The sequence below is a fragment of the Anopheles cruzii genome, chromosome 3 (genome assembly GCF_943734635.1).
Source record: "Anopheles cruzii chromosome 3, idAnoCruzAS_RS32_06, whole genome shotgun sequence".
In the NCBI taxonomy this organism is placed as follows: Eukaryota; Metazoa; Arthropoda; class Insecta; order Diptera; family Culicidae; genus Anopheles; species Anopheles cruzii.
Genome location: NC_069145.1, coordinates 31,328,348 through 31,353,653, shown reverse-complemented (window position 1 = coordinate 31,353,653; position 25,306 = coordinate 31,328,348). Strand labels below are relative to the sequence as shown.

The following is a 25,306-nucleotide window of genomic DNA, read 5'->3' as shown; positions in this document are numbered from 1 at the left end:
AAATTTTAGTGTTTCCCTTTGTGGGAGCTTTTATTCCGTAATTTGATCCTTTTTTAAGGTAATTTCGTATGACTTTCTCAGATCTACCTATATTTATGGCAATTGAATTATTGGAGAAGCCTTGGCTTTTGAAATTTCTGATCAATCTGCGTTCTTCCTCCGTGAGTCGCTTAGCTCTGGTCATTTCTTTAGAAAATAGTTTTCAAAACAAGGGTGTTAGCAAAATATTCATCTCTGATGCTTAAAATAATCTTACTTAGTTGTACTTTCACACTGCCAAACAAATAATCACTTTTGAACGAAAACGATACGACAAACTCGATTTTGCTTCCACTTCGGCCAAACGAATATCTAGCTTACAACTGCAAAATTTTGACGTTTGCTCACGTTTTGCCTCACAGAGCTCACAAATACTAACATACTTGAATCATATCACACAGGTTTATTAGTAACCCATGCACCAACACGAATGCAGTGCGATAACACGAATAAACAAGTTCGTTTGGATACAATACTGCTTTTTTTCCCAGAATTTTTTGTTCGGCCAAACGAATCTCTACCACTGTACAGAAAACAAGGTTCCTTCCGGTTCTCCGGGAAGAAGAACCGCCATTGAAATTCAAATGCACCCACCGAAGAAAATCGCTTTCGTGGGGCAGATCTGGTTCTGGTTCCGGTGCCAAATCGGTCTTCTCCAAGATGCCTAACGCCATAACGCGCTTGCGAACAACACTTCCGGCAAATGAACTTTTCACCCATAACCAACATTTGTCACTCGTCACCGTTCGCCCGGCCGCCAGAGCCACCACTCGAGAGACTCCATAAGGCTACGGAAGGCTCCGGCCCGGTGCTGTTGCCAACGCCGACGAAGCCCGGCCCATTTCCCGTTGACGACCGAAAAGTTTTGTTTGGCGAAGAAAAGTTTTCCGCTCCCAATCCGGAAGCCGGACGTACACAACATCCGATCGTTCATCTTCGGGGGGCCGCCACCGAGCGCAGCCACGATCGGGTGGAGGCCGCTTGGGCAAACAACAGGAACAGGACACGTCAACAACGCGGACCGGAAGAACACAACCACGAAGGCGCGGCGCGGCGGCACAGAGATCAGCGAAGTTCCGAAAAGAAATGCAAAACAGTGCGACAGAAGCAGATAAACGGTTTCGCGTGTGAAATGCGTAAGAACGAGAAAGAGAGAGAGAGAGACAAAGATGAGTAAAACGTCGAGTAAAACAAGAGAACGAGTAAGAAATAGAAGGACGAAGACGAACAATCCGGGAGCGAGTGGGTTTGAAAAACTATCGCAGCAATGGGAGCGAACATCTGTCAAACAAGTTGCCCACTTTCTCCACGGTTGGTGACGAGACGAGACGATGGGGCGCGCGGACTCTCCCGGCGAAGGTTGTTTTTCGTTTGTTTTCCATTTTTTGTCCGAAAAGCAACCGGAAGTTGGGGTGCGCGCGAGCGGCCTACGGTTGCCGACCTCGAACTAATGATTAATCGTGGTCCCATCGCTCAACACGCGCACGACTAACCCGACCGACCGCCGCAAAACCGGCTAACCGAGATAATCCACGGTAAATAATGAACTTCCGGTCGCCGTGGCGTCAAAGGGCGCGCCCTCTCCCGCCGCCGACAAGGCTTACGGCGAAGACGGGCGTGCTAAGTTTTCGTGACGTAAAGCGTAAGCAAAACTTACGGGTCGGGGACCCCCAGCTCCTCGCCAAGCCGGCAGAGGGACTTTCCTCTTGTCAGACGACGACGACGACGACCGACTATCGGAGGACACAAGAACAAACCCGCGCCCGGAACGGAAATGGAACGACAGTTACTCTTGGGGTTGTGCGTGGGGTTCGCCGTCCAGCACGGCCAAAAACTTGGGCCATTTGTTACCCCGATGCAAAGAGCCGGCTCACGAGCACACGAATATATATATATTTTTGCGGAACCAACGGAACTTCTTTGCCACAAACACCATTGGACCCAGTGGAGACTACTGGGGAACAGCTGCTGACACACAGGTTAAATTTTTCCGCGTAGAATATTCCTAACGACCTTCCGGCCACCTGCCAGCCTGCCGCCTCTGTGCTCTCCTCAGCAAGGTGGATGTGACGGAATGGACCATTTGTCTCGAGATTGCAAATGGCGAAAGGAGTCCGCCTGCCAATATTCCCCGGGGTCGGGCACAATTTCAAACTCCTGGCTGCGTCACAAAAACGCCGCTCCTGGCCTGCCTCCTGCCAGCCTGACGGATCTCCGGGCGAATGGGCACAAATTTGATAAATGCATGTGCAGAAAATGGTCCAACTTTTACTGCACCAAATTGGGTCGGCAAACTCCTGCGTACACTTCTACACTTGACAGTTCGACATCGATTGGAGGCGCTGGCGTAACTGGCGTCGCTTTGCCAGTCGGCGGACGGAACGTGCCACCCCCTCTTGGGGAGGGGGGCTTAGTTTCTGTAACTGTAACGCGGTCGATAGGTCGCGAGGGTTTCGGAAAGATTCCGGCATGTGAGACTGGCAGATAGTTTCGTTTTACTTCCATTGATGTGCAACTTTGCGATATGCTTAGCGGCACACCAACTGGTATTGTTCAGCGTTCAGCTGAAGTTTAAAGTGTATTTCGGTTCAAGTTCATTAGCTACATGGAATGAATGGTTGAATGCAAATTAAATTACATGCAGCCTTCGGCGGAGCAGTCCTAGGATCGATAGGATTCGTTCGACTATCGTTTCTTCTGCAAAAGAAGTCGGACACTAACTACAATTCGAAAGACAATGAATGCATTATAATGAGGGTTGTGAAGGTGGCATTCGAACAACAAACCGAAAATATACAAGAAATTCGAGGCGACGATGAAACGTTGAGAGAGAGGATGAATATTAGTTATTCCAAAAACTTTCTCTGGACCGCGATCCACCATCGAAACCAAAAACAACGGATTGGCACTCGACGGTGAGGATAAAAAACGGATCGCATAGACGTCTGACGAAATCGTCTTGTCTTCATAAAATTCATAAAGAACAGTGAAGAATGCCTAAAGTGTTCGTAAAAGAGCCGCTGGACTTGCGTTATTTGGTATGCACGAGCTACGCAAAACGACTCCTTACTGTAAATTAAAAAAGGCAAATGAACTTAAGGCGAATTGTTAAGACGAACGTCGATGAGTAAAGGTTTTTCATTTCGAGAACGTTGTGTGCAATTTTAAAGGCTCAGTCCGAGTCAGGTGACGCGGCACGATAACATTTAGGATAACAAACCAAACATCAACAATTATTATGGCTTAGATCAGATGAAGAAGAGAAGAATCAGAGAGAGAATCAGATGGATTGGTTTACTATATATTCGGTTTGAGATATTGTAACTTCATGGGTTTGGATTGCAATTATCTTTTTTACGTTACTTTAACCAAATGCATGATTTGTTCTTGGGGTTGATGTCTCAAAGTTCGACACATAAAATTCTGATCGGTGCAATTTATTCCTTCTTGGGTACTATTGAAATTCCTCTTGGCCCAAAAAAGCTGTATGGTTGTTTAAACAGACCACAAAAAGCAGGTTCAAACGATTATTTTGATGGCACAATTTCATAACCGCTTCTTTTGATCGAAAAAAAAGAATGGAACGCTAGAATCTGTTAGCTACTTGACATCGTGATTCCTACTTTCGGGCTGTAAAATCAATGGAAAGCATAAAAGGGGCTCCCGGATGGGCTCTCCACGGCTTGCGCTCACCAACCAGCAGTTTGCTTACCAATCCTTTTATCGAAAAAAGAAAACAAACGAAACACTACAGGCACGCCTTGCCGACCACAAAAGAATCGTAAAATTTTAAAAGTACTCATAAAATTGTCGTTTAAGAAGCATCGTGCCCCGCACCAAGCACGCAGCGGCGATGGGCGGATATCACGTTCGGTGTGCGAAGTGTTCCACTTTTTTTAGTGTCAAAATATGGTTCCATTTTTCACTCCTCCGCGATGCTGCGTGCTCCGCGGCATCAGCGTTATGCTTCGCGCCACGTTAATGCGTCGCTTAAGCGTAACAAGTGACTCGTAAAGTGTTTCCCGCGCTCGTTTGCTTACGTTGTGCCTGCCCCACCAGCAGACGCCACTCGACACCGACGAGGCTTTGCCGCCTGCAGATCCGGCGAAGGGCTTCTGGGCTTCCGGAAAAACAACAACACAACACACCGTTATCAGCGTAATGACTTCACATTTTTCAGCCAGTTTTATCCTATTTGCGGGCAAAGTAAACAGCATACCACCTTTTGCGAACGTCAATAGGCTTGCTTGCTGCTGCGGCCAGACAAATTCTGACAAAGTCCAGGAAAAGAAAAGCGTGCCATCAAATGAGATCGGAACCGGAAAATAAGCAGTGGGAAGCGGCGCTTTCCCGAACATGGTGGTTGGTTTCCACAACCGGCCTGTCGACGGCCGGTGGTGCGCAATGTTCTCAATCTTCACAAACAAACGGCGATGATGAAGATGAATCTGGCGGCATCCAACGGTGGGCATCGTCAGCCGGCCCACCCGAGCAGTCTTTCGCATAAATAATATTTAATTAGTGTAATTAAAATGGCTGAGTAAATGTTCGAGTTGGCGCCGCCGAAGCACAGGGCTGCCCGGAAGCGATCAGTTCCTGCTGTCGCGGCCAAACGGCACCGGAGAGATGGCCGGCCTTCTTGCGGCGAATGGTGGATCATTTCGCTTTTCATTTTTGATAATACTGGTCGCGGCGCACATATTTGCTCCGTTTTAATGCTTTACTCTAGAAATATGCCTTACATCAACGCGACCGCCGTTGGCCGGCTGTTCATTAGGCGCTCGCTGTCTGGGCGGCCTTTTAAGCGCACATCGCGCGCAATGTGCACTCATTTTGAGCCGTTCTCATTTTTAATGATCCATCAGAGCGGGCTAAATGGGCTCCAACTGTGCTGTTTCGCACCGTTCCCGAACCAAAGCGCCGCCAGCCCCGTTAAGCCCCGAAGATGAATATCCTTTTCAAGACAGAAATCTCGTGTCGTTGAGATAACGGCGCGGCGACGGTTTACACAGTTAAGATCATGATAAATCGAGAAGGAATGGGCAAGTTTTAGGATAATTATTCCTTGCGACATCACATTGTGGGTAGTAAAACAGGAAACGACGACCACCGGAAGTCCCCAGTTGATGTTGTTACTACTCTCAAATAACCTACGGCTGAACTGAATAAAGTGAACTGCTTTAATTCTGTAACAACATAAAATAAAATATGGTGTCAGTTAAGCGGCGAGAATATCGATCTGCCCGCTTAACTGTCGCAACGACTGCGCTACTGGCCACGGGAGAGCGATCTCGCTTCGAACGCCGCTACTAATACCACCAGGCCGACCGGGTGAATGTCCTTGCCCGATCGGCCTGCGCGCGAGAAATTGTCTCGGGACAAGCGCCTAAGTGGCAGCAACGAGCGGGTTTTTTGGATTCGCACGCGATAGCGGGAAGACACGAAACTTTTAACCTCTGTAAATAACTCCGTGAATAAAGACTCAAAGTTATAACGTGTTATGCAAGACGTGTTCTTAATATTGAATTATCTCCCGAGCGAAAGAATCCAATATATGGTTTAAGTTTTAGTTAAATGAATACTCTTCGCTTTCTGAATGTTGAATTAAGAGAAGACTCAGTGACTAAGTAAATTGTAGAATAAATTAAAAGCGTACACAAATGTCCTTCAAAAGGCAAATTACACCCATCTTGGGGCCGCTAATGAGAATCTCGTGTTTCAAAGGGCTATTGTAAATGGCTTGAACGAGAAATTCAAATTCTTCCCGGCAGCCTCTTCAATTTGTCGGTTGTTCCGGTTAATCGTTCCATTTGATTTCCCGGCCCGTCAATTAGTTCGACGTGGCTGTAAAGTAACTCTTAGAGATCTTGACGTTAATGGAAATGGTGATCCAGGACACCAGGTAAACACAGAAGTCAATCTCGCGGTCCGCAACGCCGGCGCCCAGGTGAAGCCCACCAACAGAGCGCCTGTCCAGGGAGTGAGAGGGTTGCTTTGGTGGTATATTCGCGAGGCACATTGTTTACCCGTGGCCCGTTGTTTCAGGGATAATTTAATTAAACCTTCAACAGAATCCGGCCAACCGAAACGATAAACCTCCGCGGCGCTCGCTTGATAAACGAAACGACTAATCGTCCGGCCGGCCACCCTGTGGGGTCCCCACACCGGTGGTCTTGAAGTTTGAGCAGCCTTCGAGCTGCTCAAACCCATCACCGGTACTCGGTACGGCCAAAAGTGTACGCTTTAATCAGCCTTGCAAATTTGCCACTTCGTATCCAGGACGAAAAAGGGCTGTTTATGTTATCGATTTTGCTGCTGATTTGCTGCGCTTGCCTGATGTTGATTCGAGAATGCGTTCCAAAAGAGATAATTTTGCCCAGCAATGCCTAACACGATTGCACGGCACGGGCAGGAGCTTTGCCACTCAATTCCACGGTAAAGAGGCATTAGCAATCCGGCCAGCGCAATTCCCATTTTCCCGGCCCGGTGTTCCCGCAACAGTCGCACTAATTGAGTGTTGAAAGTTAGCCCGGTGCTAGTAATGGTAGCCGATTCCCGTTTTGCCCATCAGAGATTGTTTAATGGATTAATTAATTTCAACACCATCCATTTCCCAGCGGACCGAAAGATAATGCGTAGCCGCGCACAAGGTGATGAAAATCTCGGCGAAAGTTATTCTGATTATGCGATTGAATCCGCTGGGAGTCGGGAAAAGGCGATAACAGGGCCACCGTAGGGCGAGTGAAATGAAAACGTTCCAGAAAACCGCCGCCGGGCGAACAACAAGCCGACGAGAGTTAATTCGAACGAAATAATACAACAACAATGTCACTCATTGGTGATCGATCGATAAAAGCAAATCGGTTTTTTGGGAACGAATCGGCTTTTATCGGGAATAGCATTATGTTTGATTTCATGCACCATTGCTTCTAAACATGAAAAATGGTTTAAGGTAAATTGTGGCATTGCGGTGTTTGAGAAATAGTAGAAAAGTAAACAATGTCTCAAATGTGGCGTAATTAAGCATTTTGCGTGTGCGTGTGTAGGAGTGTTTTGAAGCTAAATGTCACGTAAACTATATCTATTCGTTGTCGACAACGTTTACTTTAAATATACCCTTCTCGTATCAAATTGCTACGCATCGCAAGTAACCCTTATTTTTATGTGGTCGGCGGTTGAACGCCATTTTGAAAACTAATATCTGGTAGTGAATGAAACGCATGAAATCACTGGTTACTTGTGACTATTGCTTGTTTGAGTGGACGCTGCTCTGTGAGTGCAGCACAAACAGAAGCACTGTTTACATGCGCCGACCATTGAGTGGCATCTGAGCCTCAATGGAAATATTATCAAAAATCTTGCCATGCTCCCATCTGCTGAAAGCCGATGATCCATTCTGATAGCATGGCCAATGATTCAATTTATGTGCAAACTCCATCGGCCTCTGATTTGGAAAAGAGTCAGAAGTTTGAGATATTCTTTATTGCACTCACAGACGAATCAACAAACAAGCTGAAGGGCCGTTTTGGTACCACAATCGACCACACCCTATCTAGTCCTGTATTTCCAAGCTATCCAGAATAAATAATGATGTACCAGTGCCCTACATGTCAACGGCGAACTCTTAAAAGCGCTGGGCGGCTTCTCAACACCAGGGAAAGAAAACTAATAATCAATTTGATTTTAGCCATCACAACCATACGTCATGCATTCATGCTCAGCATAGCAGAGCAGCAAATTTTAATTTAGAAACTCTAAATACCAAGCTATCTGAAGACAGCTTCTGTCGAATATTTCTTCTAGAAATAGCGTATTTAACAGAACCTTTTCTGACTAAATCGGAAAACAGATCTCTGTTTACTTTTCGTGTTGTGTTTTTTGGAGAATTTAAACTTCCCGTTAAGGTTTGTAGTTTTTCTCAGCCGTACGCTTTCCTACTCGAATGCAACGTTTTTTTACAAACGGCAAAGAACACCACAAACTTTAGTTTGATACGATCACCAGACTAAAGGGTACCATTTTTCTGACGTATTTCTATACGTGGAATATCACAGAAAACTTACTGTGTCCATATCGAAATCCGGAAAGTCTTGAGTAAGTTCGTTGCAATACTTTCATGCTGGCCGATGATTTACAGCCATAAATGTGGAAGTAATTTGTAGCGAACTGAAAAGTATCTCAAAGTAGACATAAATTTCTCGGCAACTTCTAGATGTCCAATATTTGGAACCAGACACATAAGACACACACACACACAAACACAGATAGATCACACACGCCCATGGTCACATCAGCCACACCGGTGCGATGCACTTTTATCGGATCGGCGTCCTGATGAGTTTTCCGACGGGTGGTCAACACACACATTTCTAGGGTTCTTGTGAAAGTCGGTAAGTTTCCCACCGGACCTTGGCTCACTCGTCCAGAACGCACACACACACACACCAATAATAAGCACCGTCGTAAAAGTTTCAACTTTTCCACCTTATCATCGACCTGGAAGCGGAGCAATGGTCAGCAGCGTAAGGCGATTGGTGTTGGCTCTTGCTTCTTGTCTATGAAATTTTGTGCCTTTCCGCAGTCTGCGTTGAACTCCGGGTTGGCAGCAGCAGCAGGACTACACTCTGCCCTGCAGCAGCCGGAAACTTGACCCAAGAAGCAATTTAAAATTTTTCCCATAAACTTTTAATTTCACTGTTAAGTGTTTTTTCTAGGTCTTAGGAAGAGAGAAAAAATCACCAGAACCAAACGGACATCGTTGCACTCGTACGGCCGAGTTTCGGGCGGGTTGGGTTGTCCTGCCCGCCTTCCCGGGTGCCATTAGTGCGGAAAAGCAGTTCCTGCCGTGCTACAATTGAATGGCTCCGAAGCAAAGAACAATAAAGAAACAAGTGCAAAAAAATTGTGCTGAAGGTGCGAACGACAAGTGCCTATTTGATCACAATTCTCTCACATTTTCTGTCGACCCTTCTTGCCGGTCCGCCAGGTGTTGCCACAGTTCCGGCCGAAGGAAGTAACCAACACACGTATGTACGTACCAGTGACTCATGCTGAAACGATGTAGATAAACGGAGAATGAGCGAAACGGTGACACTTGCAAAGAGACCCGTTAACGGTCACAAGGGCACGAAACGGCAACCGGAAATGGAGGCGGTAAAGGAAAGTGTGCTATCAAGTTTTCGGGAAAACTGTCTACGTGATGAAAAGAGTTGTCTTCATTTAACACTCCTAAGCCACCCTCTTAAATACTGGGGTATATCTCGCCCATCGCAGATAAGGCACCACAACCCGCCCTTTGGCAGAAATTCTGTAGCCCTGAGCTGGCGTATGCTGGGTGCGCCGGAGTTGTCTAAAAAAGAGAAGTTCAGAAAGATTACCGAACCTGCCATTTTCAGTATCGAATCAATTATGGACGACCGAAAAGAATTGCGAAATTGATCATTCTGATTGAACTTTGTCGATATCGGAAAACTTTGTCCGAGGTCTGTCAACGTTACTGTCGCCGTGGCGATAAGGGTCGACAAAGAAAAGCACACTGCCTTAATTATATTTATTGAACACTGGCCGTTCTATTGGCTATTCTACCTTTGCGAGTTCCCAAAACCGAACCCATTTCGGTTGATAACCACTTTGATAATCACACGGCGGTACCTTTCTTTAATCAAAAAGATGGTCAAGTTAAGGGGACAGTTGAAGAACGAAAAAGAAGGATCAAGCACGCTCTGTGCGATTAATTTCTTTTACATTTTCAGTATCGAACATTTCCTGCGAACTTCAAAACGCTCACCAACAGAGCGCGCCACCATGATCTTGGCTCGGTAATTGTACGAATGGTCAGCAGGAGCACCGAGAAATTAAAGTTTGAAATTACTTGCTCTCTTGCTCCACGGGGCGGAAGACCATTCCGGTTTTTTTTGCTTCTCCAAATAGGCCACCCTTACCGACAAACTTACGGTGGGTGGGTGGGTGGTCCGCGCTGTAGCTCTGACGAAACTTTCGACACGAATCGGAATTCACGGGTTTAATATTCAGAAATCTTCATCCAATTAAAATATTGATTACTTTCTACCCAAGCTGCCGTCTTCTCGAGACGAGCCGCACATAATGATGGTCAGCGAAGTGAATCCTTAAACCGTAGCACTTCGCACCCTGCGGTGCGGTGATTCCGGTCCGAGAAGTTCGGCGCTCCAGATATTCAGCAGAAGAATCTAGACAAAAAGTACTCGAAATCAAGATGAGAAAAAAATTGACGCTCTCCGAAGCGTCATCCGGCCCGCAATGTCTTTGATGTTTGTTTGACGAAAAATATGAGGTGCGGTCCAAAGGAGCAAAGTACGAGAGAAATTAAACTTTGCACTTTATGCGACAGGCGGAAATGGAACGTTCTTACACATGCTGCATGATCAAGCGGTTGGAAGTTCAGCATTTTGCACATTCAATCCATCTTAATGAAGTGTGTGCTGGTTTGAATGCATTACGAAACTTGCAGCGTTTGCTGGCAACATTTGCGAATGGGTCTAGCTTTTCATGTGTCACGTTATTTAACTACCTATGCTACGCCATGAATGTATGAATGACTCTATTAGTTGATAACTCGGAGACATCAGAGTTACTCTAAAATTTAGATATATCGTAAGATGCAACATCCCTCATGCCTGACGTAACCTGATGTAACAACTCTCAACTGGCTGATCAAAGAGTTCTGAAATATTCGAGACTAGTAGTATTTCACATAATTTATGTCGTCAGCATAGCTAGAGTTTGCTAAACCGTTATTACAAAATATATGCAGCATAATATGAAATCATTCGTCGATTTGGCCAATTACGAAGAATTTTGCTAAACACCTTAATATTAATTTTAGTCATGGGCGGCCGTGCGTTCGGCGAACTTTCAAAGGTGGCCACAGCTGCCCAATAGGGTAGCGGTCAGCAACAAGTTTTACACGGAAACGATGAAACAAACTCCGACAAAACCATTCGGATCCAATCTCACCGAAGCGATTTACATTTTGATTCGCCCGTTGTAAAATATAGATGGTAGAACGATTCTAGGCTTCTCTACAAATTTCCGGCCCTTCTCGTATCGCCACACGAATTTCGGCGACACAAAACGGCCAAAGTTTGTCTTTCGAAGCCACTTCTCCCGCCCAGGGTACGAGACATTTCCATTTGGCGCCACAAACCATTTGCCACTACTACGGCCGAGAGCTTCGAGAGCTGGCAATCAACGGACGAAAGATCAGTCCACGGAAAACGGGCCCGGGTTGTGGTAGTTGGTCTGACCAGAACTAGATATTAGGTAGATACGGAAAGGGAAAGCAACGCCAACTATTATAGGCGGCGGCAGCGTTAGGGGCGTTGCCGGTTAATTAAATCTATTTTTCGGTGTTGATTTTTGATCAACATTCTCGTCCGAAAGCTGCACTTAAACAAGGGAAATCCGGTCGCCCGGGCCAGAGTTTCGACGATGCTCGGCTAATCAAATTATTTTGGTAGAATAACTTACAGCCCTCGTTAGGGTACGGTGGTGGACAGGCACGCGTACAGATGGAAGGGTTTTTGTCTTCTCGAGCTTCGATTTACACAAAATACACATCCACAAGGCTGGCGGGAGGGCCGAGGGCTGGCGGGAGGGCCGAGGGCTGGCTTTCCCCGACGCCCGAGGCGAGAGTTACTTGCATAACACATTTATTCAAGCCGGAATGCTTCGTGAAATTTTGAAGGTACAAAGTTTCTCGTCCGGCGGCGAACGTTAACGAACAAATCAGCCAGCCTAAACCTAAGCTACTGTGTTTCAGGTCGACTCGAATTGCAGTAATTTTGTTTGCTATCGTTCCCGTGGTAAGCAAATATCGGTTAAACTCAGAACCCATGCAAACCGAGTGCGCCGTTGCGGTCTTGTGAAAGTTTGCGTCCTGAAAATGTTGCGATGGACATTATGGGACCCGCACTAGTGCGATAATGAGAGGGATCGCATAGGAGCGTAAAAGCTATCAAATTGATAGTCAGCTTGTTTGAACCTGATTTTGACATTTTGGGTGGTGTGTGCGGCGAGTAATACGCTTCAACGTACAATAGCACTAGGTACCATAATTAGTTTCTTGGCAAACCGTTTCATGCCAATTCATGCAAAGTTGATGATTGTCACCGGATAGATGTCGATTCTATTTTTATCGTGCGTTTACTATTAGATTTAGTTTTTCTTTGTGTCCCGATTTAGGTCCAAATCATGGTCGGCCAAGGCCAAGTATGGCAGCCTTCGTAAATATAGTGACCAGTAGAGTCCGCGCGCCCGGTCTTCCGATAAAAATCCCACTCCAATCTAATCGCACCCCACAAGCGCTCCTAGACCAACTACCAACTTTTCCACGACTATGTGCTATGTGCGCCGTCGGCTCCCATGGCCGGTCCCCGCCTCACCAGATGACCGGCCCTGGACCGTAATACCAATATTGAACTTTTCAAATTACTTCCGGTCGTTAATTTTCAATTTTGACCTCGCCACCAAGCGCGTGGGGCTGGTGTATGGGTCCACGTGTACGTGCGGCGCACCCACGGGAACGCCTAAGGCTTCCACTAGCACGATGGCGCGCGCGTCCACGGGATCATCATGCTCCGGCGAGACCGCAAAACCTGGAAAAACTCGCTTTAAATCGGAAATTCCTTTCGCTTCCATCATCACCATACACAGCTGCCGCGTTCCTAATCACGTTTGTCATCTCTTACCGGCGGACGAACAAAAAATTCCGACCGAACCCCGGACCGTGGTGAGTTAAGAGTAGACACATACCCGCACACACACACACAGACACCAACCGGAACGGCGAACCCACCGCCGGCACCGGCGAGGGATCGTAGTCTGGCCCATTAATATTCCCTCGGGGTTTTATTGAATTTTGTCCAAACAACTCGAAATCGGAGCGCGATTCGAAACGAACCGAACCTGAAGCCGGCCGACCGGTGGACTTTTTTGCCCCCAAAAACTACTTCTACTCCCGCGTGTCCCCCGGGTCGGTGGACGGAAGTAGTCCAGACCGGAAACGGTGCCAGCAAGGTGTGTGCATGCCCCCGGTCGATGCAGCTGCAGCAGGAAACATTTGGCGGTTCGACGTGCGCTCGGCTCGGGCCGCGTGAGCTCCGGAGTGTGGCTCGTAGCGGGAAGATTTCGGGTCGAGCAATTCAAACCACCGCAAATACGCCAAAGGAGCACGGGCCACGGGTGGTGTTTGGTGTTGCAAGTGTTTGGAAACTTTCCGCTCCAGCCACGCAGTCCCTCAGTCCCTGGTGGCTGAAACATAGTGCTACACGTTGAAGAACCCGTTTTTTTGCTCGCCTTCCATTGATGATTTATCAGTTAACGAGCGGTGCTTTACGGGGGTGTCCCGACGACGACGGCGGCGACCATTCGCTGCGCGCCTTCTCTCTTGGGGCTTAACCACCGAACCAGTTCCACGCAGAAGTTGGGCCAAATCTCGACACCGACGATCGGTTTTGGTTTCGAGTTTGCGGGTGCACGTTTTTCACGTTTTACGAAAAGCAATAATATCGCCGCTGCCATCGGTCGCTCGCAGGTTGACTGAAGTGGCCCGGTGCTCGGCAACACGCGGCGGCTGAGGGCGTCCCGAGTGGAGAGTGGAGAGAATAAGTTTGAGTTTAATTGAAACATATTGAAGCAATTTGATTGCCGTTGAAAACGCCAATCGCGAGCAGAACACCTTGCCATAGAGCTCGAGGACGTTAACAGAAACCAGATCTCCGAACAGGTATGCAAATCTACATGTGATGCATTTCAATAAAAGATCCTTCTCCAATGCAATTAACATTTGTGGAACGTTTCTCTTTTTTAAACACGTGAGCAGGTTCACAGCAGTTTTAATAATTTGTAAAAGTACCTTCGTGATGAGCGAAAGAAAATATTCAGAAGAAATTATTCATTATTTTGGGCATCAAAATTGTTCAACTCGTTCAACAGTTTTGTTGTTCATTATTTAATGTAATAATCTAAAAGCTTTGTTTTGTACTCTGCATTCTCGTGAAAGCAGTGCACTCACCTTCACAGTCCCAACCTACTTAACTTAAACAAACTGATTTCGCATCACAACTGATTTGCCAGAAGAATGTGAATTTGCCCAAAAGCTCCTTCGATGCTGGAAATCGATAGTTTCTGCTGCTGCCAGCTACGATCACGTACTGTTCTCTTAATGCGCTGAGGTCAGCAAGGATTCGTCCCTGCCCTCTGTGTGTGTTAATGACTTTTAATTTACTGCTACACACGGTAGAGCGAATCTGAAATACATTCTCTGCTTCGCAACGCGACCCACAACAGCAGCATTGGCAAATGGCTGCTCAAATACTGGCTGGCCGTTCAGTGTCCGCACTACAATATGGGACGACAGCATCGTCGGTACCATTGTGACTCGAGAGTTGGCTAATTAAATTCCGAAACATCCTGCCGTTTTCCCCGGGAAGCGTCAGCAGTCTTGGGTCGAGCCGTAGAGAATCCAAACAACAATTTCACTGTGGCCGCGCGCGCTCGACGAAAAAGAAAAACAAATCGCGGCTTAGCGTCACCCCGTCCCGGTGTAGTATTTGGCGGAAGTAGAGCCTCACACCTTATGCTTGCCCGTCCCCGCTGCGTGTCAACGTGCACTGATGCACTGCCATCGGGGTGGTGGTGGTGGTGGCCGGCACCAGAGCAACAATGTCGCCCATTGCGACAACACCGCTCTGCTCGGAGCATTCCGGGGACAAAAGGCAAACGATACCACGCCGCCGTCAGGGATCTCGCACAGGGACTATTAGCCCTAATCTGCGCCAAAAACCACCACGGGAGCAATGATATTCTAACACTAACCCCAAACCGTTCAAACCGAGACTGCACGATACACCATCGAAAGCAAAGCTCAAATCTCGCTGTCTGCCGGTGCGCCGAGCACAGTACGGCGCAGCGTAAGGACATCTCTACTTGCCGACGGTCGCATGGAAACGCATAGCGGGTTTGCCAGTTAATTGGATTGCGTGTTCCACGGCGATGTGCTTCAAGGGACCGACTTGTGGAAACTTAATGAAAATCACACCTTCGACGCACGGGAATGGCGCCATTGTAAGGAAAAGTGGCACAATTTCGGGAAACTAAACGAAGCTTGTAACTTAGTGGAATAAGTTCAACATAATGCACATGAGGAACTGTACCGTCGGTTTTTTCTCGTATACCTACGTAACCACGTGCTGTCGAAGAATGGAGGCGCTTGGTCGTTTTCAATTAATGGACACAAAAGAAGTCTAAAATTATGGAACAAAATAATTAAGTCCTTGCAACTCGCATACAGCAAATATTGGGCAACATAGTAAGTAGTTCCTAATCGAGTAAGTAGTTCCTAGTGAGTTGAAAAAGGCAAGCGCTTGGTACGGAAAGCTCCATGCGTGTGAAAAATGCGCGCTTTTAGGATAATTCAACGATAAATAGTAACCACCATTCTTTTCCGGGTAATGAGTTGTGCAACACTTGCAAGACGAATCACTTCCTGACCGTGCGATGCCTCTGGCCAGCGGTACGTACCCCTTCAGGAAACCAATAGGCACAACTGGGACAGGGAGTTTGACAAAGCTAAGCCAACCGCCACCTTTGGTAACGCGAATGGTTGTCGTTCGGGCCACACCTATTCTACAGGGACGATTTGTCCAGCAACGCCGGGGGATTTAAACAACAGCAAGACAAAGTTTTAAGCTTCTTTGCGGTTGTAGCTGTGATTCTGCTGCACTCCGGCACACACCCCTGCCACGGTCTGACTTGCCCGAGAAATTATTCCCGCAAACACCCGCATCCACACAGCCGTCCCGTGGTTGATGTGAAAGGCTGTGATGAAATCTTACGAAATGCGTCTGGTACTGTGGAATGCCTTTGGCTCGGGTTATACGGGTTCAAATTAGCACACATTTCCGTGGAAGAAGAGTGAAGAAGTGATTCGGGCGAACGACATAATTTGCATGGTGCACTTCATTTAATTGTTGTGTAGACTGCGGTGTTTGCCCAAGCTTCTTCTATCAGCCGGAGCCGGAGCCCTGGGTTCGCTTCTCTGCGCAGCAGAGACAGCTGCCGCCAACAGACAACTTATGTGTCTTAAAGGTTCGAATAACTGTAAACTTTTGTCCCCCAGCCGAACACAGCGGGAGCGGCGAGAGGGGCGATGCAACGAGGGCTGGAAAGTACCCTTCTTTTACAGTAGCGTAATGCCCACGAGCCGGAATGACATCTTGGGGTATTGTTAAAAGTTTTAGCAGTTTGAGGTCAACTCGTTCGAAAGTTTTCCGTATTTCTCAGCCAATGAATGCAATCAGCGCCAAGTGGTGCTCGGTGCCGTTGATGCTGACAAATGACTACGCCGTTTAAAATAATGTTTCTCAATGAAATCACGGCTACAGAATAGGTTGCGCAACGTTATGTACATACATCGAAAACAAGATATTTGTTTAGAGTTCTGGGCCGTAAAACATAAAACTTATCCAAATAAGGCCAAATATCGCACGCAACCAGCTGGGCAAACGGTTAGACACGGACCAAATGTTTCCTTTTTGGTCACCAAATTGCATATTCACAGTCACAGACCGTCACCTCACCACTCATCAGCGCAGCGCAGCGTGATTTAATTAAACTAAAATTTACTATTCAATCTTCCAGAGCTCGTTGTTCCGGCTGCATTTCAATATCTTTTGCCTGAAAGGGGGGCGGCCAACGTGCGGCCATTGGGTGCGTCATATTTCTCGTCACCCGGTGGCGTTTGACTCTATGCCACGTCGTGACACTCGCGTAATTGAATACTTTGCATTCGCTTTGTCCACTGAATAAGCAACAAACGTCAGCGCGGTTGGCTTCTAGTCTTTTTTGGTGAAAGCGTGGTAGAATAATCATAATATGATAGTTTCATTTTGTGAATAACCGAGACGGTTCCCAAGGAGAGTGCGCTGCTTCGCGCTTGTTTCTGATTTGTCACGCCCGCCACCGTTCGTGGTAGATATTTGAATAAATGGTCTCATACTCACCACCATGTTGTTGAGCGTTAGCGTCAACTCTGCTTTCGGTCTGGAGGGCTGCGAGCTGCAGTTGGCGCGCAAGACGTCGCCGGGCTCGTAGCGGGTGTGTTCCGTCCAAAGGGTGGGGCCACTGTCTGGGAGCTCTGCAACGAGGGAGCAATACATTTTCGGTTCTGATAAACGATATCGTTATAAAAGTTCTCGCATGTTTAACAACATTAATCTTTACTTCAAAACTTCACCCAGAAGTTGGTTCTAACAAGCTAAAAGTGTGGCCCGAACCTGCGTAAAACCTTTACACGGGACGACAACAAGCAATCTACCAAGCATATCGAAGTAAATGCGATATCATAATTAGTGTCTCACCTTACCAATTAGTGGGTTCATACGCCGTTCAGCAGGCAAAAGAAACTTTTCATAGGATTTCTTCTCAAGTGGTCGCACACTAGGAAGCTGTTTTGGAGAGCTGTTTTTTTATACCATTGCTAACGATTTCTAGTGAAAGCTAACAAAACCACCCATTAAAAAAGCTAACGTCTTTGACTGCGGCAGGCATTGGGGAACATTTCGCACGCTACACGCAAACAGATAACGAAGTTTCCCATCGATTGTAGCACTGCGGAGCGTTGATGAGATCTACCAGAGCTCCAACGAAGTTATGAATAATTGAGTGAGTTTTCTCATTAAACCATGTGCATGACGAAACAAACTCGCATCAAACATTACCTCATCCTGCCCGCATGGCAGACTTTCACTACGCCGAGCGCCCAGAAAACATGCCGGCGGGTGGGTGGTGTTGGCGAAAATTTAATTTCTCGTCTTAAATTTACGCTGCAAAATTCTCTCCGCATGCGATTTGCCGATCCACGCAGGAAGTCTGCGGAAGTGCCAGCGCGAGTGTGTTCTGGCTTTGTTGAAAAAAAAGGGTTTAAAATGTTTACGCAGCGAAGTACAAATGAACACATCAATTCACCGACGGCTTGGAACAGACATTTTCGCCCTTGTTTTCGTTATTAATCGATTTTTGGAACAATCTTCCTTTTTTTTGCCGATGCCCAAGTTGCCCATACTCTCCACGCGCATCGGGGGCACGTTCAGCGAAAATAAAAAAAAATACGCCCACAGAAAGGATCATGCAAAAGTTCAAGCGCCAAATTAAACCCTATAATGTTGCACGTCACACTTCACCATTCAACAGCCTCTCGAGCGGAGTGGCCTTTGGTATCGTGGTATCCGAATTGCTCCTTTACACCAAGCACCAGCATGACCACCAGCAACCCACCACAGAGAGCCAGAGATAGAGAGAGAGCGAGAGGGGCTCTCAGTTCTCAAGTGCTTCGCTCTTCGCAGTCCTGTGATCTGTAGTTACACATCGCCAGCCGACCGAACGATGGAAGGAAACGCCGCATGATGGAATGGAAAATCGAAAGGAAAAACTAGGGAAATGGGGCCATCCCAAGCGACAAACTCATTTCCTGCCGGTGCTCCACCGGACCTCGCCGGAGGAGGACCACGACGACGACGATGACACCGACAAATGTCGGTCGATGGTCAGAGAGTCAGAGTAAAGATGCTTTTAAATAATGGCCCCCTAATTGACCTTTAAATGAAATCATGTGAATAATGTTGTGCGGGTTTCAACTTTGAACGCCACCGATAGGGGGGGCTCGGGCTACTGGTAGGTCGTCGGGTGAGGCCCATTTATCGTCCGGCGGTTTTTCTTTGTGAACTCTCGCCCCTGGTACGGAACGGAGAGTTTTTGGTAAAAGTCGAAGGAATCAATAAATCAACGACAGTGTGTGGTTGGCTGAATGTGTGTTTGTACTTGCACCACACCCCACAACATGCGAGTAAATGTGCAGCTCTGCGGCTACATGAATTATGTGTGATCCGGCTCTCGGCGGCATTCAGTCCGTTATCGGATAAAGTTAATTAAAACCTTGGGGGTCGTATAACATTTTCAACAAATATCAATATCTGTGGTGGCTTCTTCAATTAGAAAAATCTATAAGCCTATTTAATATCTTCCAGATTGGTTAGATCGAAAGCCCGGTACCCGGGGTACGGCACACGTATCGGTTTGAAGAAGCAGCATGCACCGCATAATACCACAACCATTAATGAGGTTGACTGTGAATGTACAAGAAACTTCCCGGCCCTATCCCATGTTGCTCTCGTTGTCGGCCTTGCGCGGGCGGGCATCAATGGAATGGGTTGCGGAGATAAATGGTGCTTGCTAATCCTACTCAAGTCTCGGCTCGTCGGAAGAAAGCTACACAAAAAGCGACGATAGGCGGAACCGAAGAATGTGGTAAGTGCCACAACGAAGGCACACCACACCCTTCATTGGAGGGCACCCCGCCGAACGATCTGTTGTTGTTGGCGCTGGCTGAAGATGGATGGATATCTCATATTCCATTAAATCATGATCTAATTCTAATAGATGGCTCATCAATCTTGGCCGCGTACGGTACTCGGGCCTTAACTACTTCCTTCAGACGATCATGCACAACAATACCATCAACAATCAAAGGCGGGCTTGTGAATGTTGTGGTGTGCAAACAGTGGATTTAAATATTTCCTTGTGGAAAGTTCGACGCATGAGTTGCAGTGATTTCAGCTTTGTTCAAGGGCTGGCAATTTTCTTATGGGTTGAAAACAAATTGGGTTTTTAGTATTTTTTTTCATGCCTTTTGCTTATCATGAAATCAAATTGTTTCAACTCTTGATATCGTTTTCATCGTTCTTAGAAAATTTGGATTCTGTAAAGTCTAACCCACTCCATATGATTGCCTTTCTTTGTTGGTAAAAGCCGTGTAGATCATTCGAATGACTGGAAATCAAAAAAATGGGTTTAAAAGCGCCTTTGACGCTGTCCTGTCCTGTCAATTAGTAAATAAGAAATTACAATCGAAATTTTTATTTTCGTATGATTGTTTCTTGGTTTTCATAACTAATGGTTAACAATTGAGATGAATTCACTCAACTCTCATTTTTTCAACGAAAAAAAGTATAATTATAAAATGATATAAAAAAATTTCGTTATTGTAAGAGATTTGTTGACTTTTATAAACTAAAAAATTAAATTTTGTGCATGCTTAAGCAACGCTTATTTGCGTTCGTTGTTTACAAAATGGAAACATAAATCCCGCATTATGTGACCATCGAGTGCTGTTGCAGCCCTGCCGCCACCAACGGACAACGCAGCATATCTAAACCTCAAAGCGGAAGCCGGGTATTGCCGGCGCGCATCTATCGACATCGAAAAGTACCATTGACACATAATAAGGGTCGCCAGCCAGCCAGCCAGGGTGTTGCCGGCCAATCCCACTTCACCGCCACAAAATCAAACGGAATGTGACACAGTAAATAAAACGGCTCCCCTTTGCGGCTGCCCATCCACTACACGAGACGTTGGGGGCGCCAGGGCACAGAAACGGAAAATCACGCTCCCAAATAAGAAAGTGGATTTTTCCGATTTTATTATACCGGGCGTGGAATTTTCAACAGCGTTCCAATGAACTCGCGCGCCTGGCTGTCAGCTGTCGGTCCCTCGGCTCGGCAGCCGAATACCACCATCGGGACACTGTGCCCGGGGGAACCTGGCAAGTCCCAGTAGCTTACGGTTTTATGCCGGACGCACTGGGCCCACTGGGTTCTGCTTTACGACGTTATTTACCGCATCCACCAGCGGCCGGCTAACAAATGTGTGCGATTATTTCTTTGAAGATATTTATTCTCCCCCGATCGGGACACGCTGTGGATATCTTTCAGGCACGGGATCGTGCCGCAAGGGGCGCCACAGTGACTACGCCGATGGCGGCACACGACAGAGTAGCAGCACGGGGGCACTGTTTGGACACTGGAATCCTATTGAATTCCATACGATAGCATCGATACCAAACAAGTAAATAGATACAACCCATGCGTGCGTCTCCAGCGGACACCGAGCTTTTGCTGCTAGAAAGTAACCCACGATTCGCCCACTTCTTCGAGGTATGCGATGCGGCGTGTCGTACCAAAACTAACTTCCCGTTGGGCAGCCACTAATGAAACGGTGTTCCGGAGACCCCGGAGTCCATATTAAAGGACTCGTACAATAATGAAGCTAGGCTAATTACCGTAAGTGTTTTTGCTTTTGGAACCAACCGAATGTGATATCGTTTGGCGTGTGGACGAGAAACAAAGAAGGATAATTTTTCTGGAGTGACGTAACATTTGTTGGATCAATGAACCAATTCACGAGGTCCAATTTCACGAGCGTTTGAGCTTAATTTAAATCGAGAAAAAAATGAACGAATTGGCACATTTCCACCGGTTCCATGGTCGAATAGTCGCCCCTTCCAAACGTCTCCAATTTCTGTGGCAGAAGTATGTTTTCGATCAATCGCACAAAGCCGCACGCAACATCAATCATGCCGCGCTTGGTAAATTGTGCGCTGTGATCATTCGCTGTATTCTAATGTCCACAACAGGGGAATAAAAAGAAAATATCGCGTACCACAACCAAATGAGATGCCCGGTTTCATGAACACGGTGAATGTCGTTTTAATGTGCTATGAGAAAGCAACCGAAAAAAACGCTGTTTGAATAATAAACCGGGAAACGCGTAATGGAAAATGGAAACGCTTATTCTCCATTGATTTATAGCTTCATTCTAGATTGTAGCACGTATTTTACTACGCCCACAGACGCCGCTTCCGAAATGCAACGCGTGTGGACGTCCAAACGCTGGCGGTGGGCCGGGACGGGAGAGGTGGAGAGGTGGAGAGAGAGAGAGTAAACTTATTTTCACCACAAGTAGGAGGCATACCTAATGAAGCGGCATATTGGAATCTCGGGCAGAGTAAAGCGGATTACACAAGCGGGCACGAGAGCTTTTTGATTTTTTATGAGGCTCTCTTTTTCGGGGGGACACGAGCATTCGGGGAGATGGAAATTATTATTCTGACGAACGTTGTCGACAATATCCAATCTGTGCGCGCGCGACAAGCAATTCGGGTCAATGTGGTTCATGAACTTTGGCTTTGGTGTTCATATTTTCTAGAGCAATCCATTTTTTCCTGGAATATTCCCCTATCACTATGCATGCGTCTGTGGTCGAATACATAAAACTGTCATCCTTAAACGACGGGAAAAGAAACTGGCAGGATCGGCCAAACATAAGCGATCGGTACCGGTTAGTTTTGCACCAGACTAACCCCTTACGAGTCGAGTAACAGCGCGAAAGAAATCTGAGCAGAGATGCACGTCGTGTGATAAAAAAAAACAGCGCATAATGACATGAAAATTTCGAACCTTTCATTTCGGTAACCCAAACCCTCGGAACCAGTGTTTCTGCAGATCTGCCTGAACAGCATTTTGCAAGACGGTCGTCACGGAGCCGGGCTACCGGGGAAAGTCATCGAGACCGCCGTGACGTCGCTGCTATCAGTCAGCCGAGCCGGGAAAGGGTTGTGGTTTTTCGGTTTCCCATGCCCCGGAGCCAGTCTGGCATTCTGATGCGCCTCTGACACACGTATTAACGTACCCATACGACGTATGCAAAGTGACAAAAAGGATCGGTTACGAGTCGTTTCGGTATCTTGGGGCAGAGAAAGAATCGTAATCAAACGACCCATTCAGCCTGATTTCGTCCTGAACGTCTGTGGGCCACGGTCTCTTTGTTCGAAAACGTGTGACAGCGTGTGAGGCGGGAGGCCGAGTGTGAATGTAGCACAGCCAATGACCCCCACACCGTGACGATGACATTGTGATCCGTACACCTCACGGGCTTTCCAGCGGGACAATGAGAGCCTTAACCACTACTGCGGGGCTACTATCGAAAAGAAGCAGACAGGCAGGTCTGCACGGAGCACCAATTGCAGCAGGACTCAATCAAGTGTTTCAATATTGTATGACCCGGAGTGGCCGGATGCCGGCCGGGGCGCGGAACGATCGGTGCCCCCCACAGTATTTATCTAGCCAAATTGATTCGTACGCCCGACTCCTGTGGCTCCCGGTGCTGGTGGGCCGGAGCTTATCTTCTGGGGAATTGGTACATACACGGGTCTGCCGAGTGACACCCGATGGTTGGGGTTTGAGAGCAGTTTCTGTTCTTGTTTGTTCTTCGAGCTACGGACACTCTGTTGCGGTAAGCTGCGATGCTAACCGGTGTAATGAAATGGAGTAGCTGTTAGATTAATTACTATTGATTCCGTCTTTTAATGTTTGCTGCTACGGCAAGATCGATGATGTGTGCCGCAAACCATTGGACAGTCAATACAATCGTCGTTTTTCATCGATCAACAAAACAAATCCCAACGGAAGTTGATTATTGTAAACTTATTTTATATCACCCAGTCTGTCATGACTGTCGGCCCTTTGGTTGGCCGCAACACTTCTAGGACTTGGATAGTAGGACTTGTCACGCAATTCGATACGTCGGATTTGATGATGAGGTATGAATATAATAGGGGACAGAGTACATTGTCTACCAATATGGGGTTTGGGTATTTTGTTCATTAAATCGTGGAAAGTCTTCAAAAAAGGAGCATCTTTTCAACTCACGAAAGCTTTGTCCGACTGGTTTTGACTTCAAGCTTTGATCCGATGTTCCTTCACTTACGAATGCATTGCATCAACTTTAAAAACAGGCAAACTATTTTCTAGAGGACACATCGAGTCATCACTTTTTCCACTGACAAACATTCTGGTTACGCACCAAAAATCGAAACCAAACCGAAAAAAACAGAAAAGTGTTCATAACAAATTGATCACATAAAATTTGATGTTTCTCCAACGACCTGCGGATTTCGGAGTCGGAAGCGGCATTAACAATGACGACAATGGCGCCCACAGGGGGCCCGGGAACGAATCGCGCCACCGTGAGAGATGCTGAATAATAAATGAAATTCCTCCATTCATGGCCGCTTCTTGCCCGCGCGAGCTTCCGTTCTGGTTACCGAGAACGTCAAGGAGCGTCGAGGAGGAGGAGGAGGAGAACAACATCGAATGCCACACAGCCGGCCGCCGAAAAATGCGAGCATTCACATCAAACCACTTACAATAAGCAATAATATCTGTAATATATTTTACTTCCGTTTACCGCAACGTTCCAACCGGTCGCGGGACGAGCTTCCGAAGGTCCTCTTCCAGAGTACGGCACAAACGAGGGCCAAAGGTTAGCAGCCCCGCCACCATTCGTCGTGAAAAGGCTACCCACCCAAGACTTCACATGCAAAGGTGTGCTCACAACCCGAGAAGGGTCGAATCCGTCGGAAAATTGAAAGATTTTTCCGCGGGAAGCAGCTGGCTGCGTTTGTTGTGCGTGCGTGTGTGCACACGTGGAACGACTCATCAACATTCATATGTTTTGGCATAAATTTTTCAACACAACATCGCCACACAGCCTCGGTCGGAGTGAGCGGAGCTGCACGGGTAAACATCGGTAGTCGTTGCTTGGAACCGAGCCGTTATTTGACAGTCAAAGGCAGTCAGCGGAGAGCTTTACGGTAAGCTTTACTTTTCTGTGACATAGGGACGGTCGGGGCAGCAGCCTTGCGCTTGAAGATGATTGAAAATTGTTATTTGAAAAGCATGGCGAACCATGGCGGGGAAAGCACGAACAACCAGTGCCAGCAATAACAATCTGGATATGGAAGCACCGTGCTCCATCGCGCCTGTAGCAGGTGCCTCCCAGGGATGAGTCGGTCCTTAGGATTTGCCTTGACAGAGAGTGCTCGCCTTTTGTGGACTACCGCGAGCCGCTTATGAGCGCTCTTGACAGCGAAATTCGAAGTAAAAATGTGATCACTTCCAACAACCTGTGATACTTGTGATGATAAAACTGGTTGCGAATTACTTCGTCAACTTTTACAACCAACCGGGCATCAATAGTCGAACAGTGGGGATCCGGCGATCAATGTCGAACACTTACACAACATTGTTTCGTGTACTCACACTTGACTAGCGTCCATCGTCACCGTAGACTCGAACCTGAACCTCGACACCGCAGGATTTGATGGCGTGCCATGGGATTATATGGTACTGGGAGACGGGCGGGCAACACATAGTTCGTCCCGTCGCCAGACCGAGCGAAAAACTTCGGCAAACCACCAATGCCACCTACCTCCAAGTAACCTCCAAGCGCTCACGACCACGACAGGTTGGAAGTCCTGAGCACACCTGAGGTCATGACACACCCGTATGCTTTACGAGCGTAGAGCTTTCCTGTCTGCGTTCGTTCGTGTCAA

The 25,306-nt window shown here is 47.2% G+C and overlaps 1 protein-coding gene across 1 annotated transcript in view; it reads right to left on the bottom strand.

Annotated features, from left to right (window-relative positions):
• Positions 1 to 25,306, bottom strand: part of LOC128270218 (uncharacterized) — an 84,537-nt gene that overhangs the window by 20,396 nt on the left and 38,835 nt on the right. Inside the window, exons 4-5 of the mRNA XM_053007620.1 lie at positions 17,082 to 17,215; positions 9,078 to 9,089 (exon numbers count right to left, since the gene is read on the bottom strand). Of these exons, the coding sequence (XP_052863580.1) occupies positions 9,078 to 9,089; positions 17,082 to 17,215 (146 nt within the window). The remainder of the gene's footprint in view (positions 1 to 9,077; positions 9,090 to 17,081; positions 17,216 to 25,306) is intronic.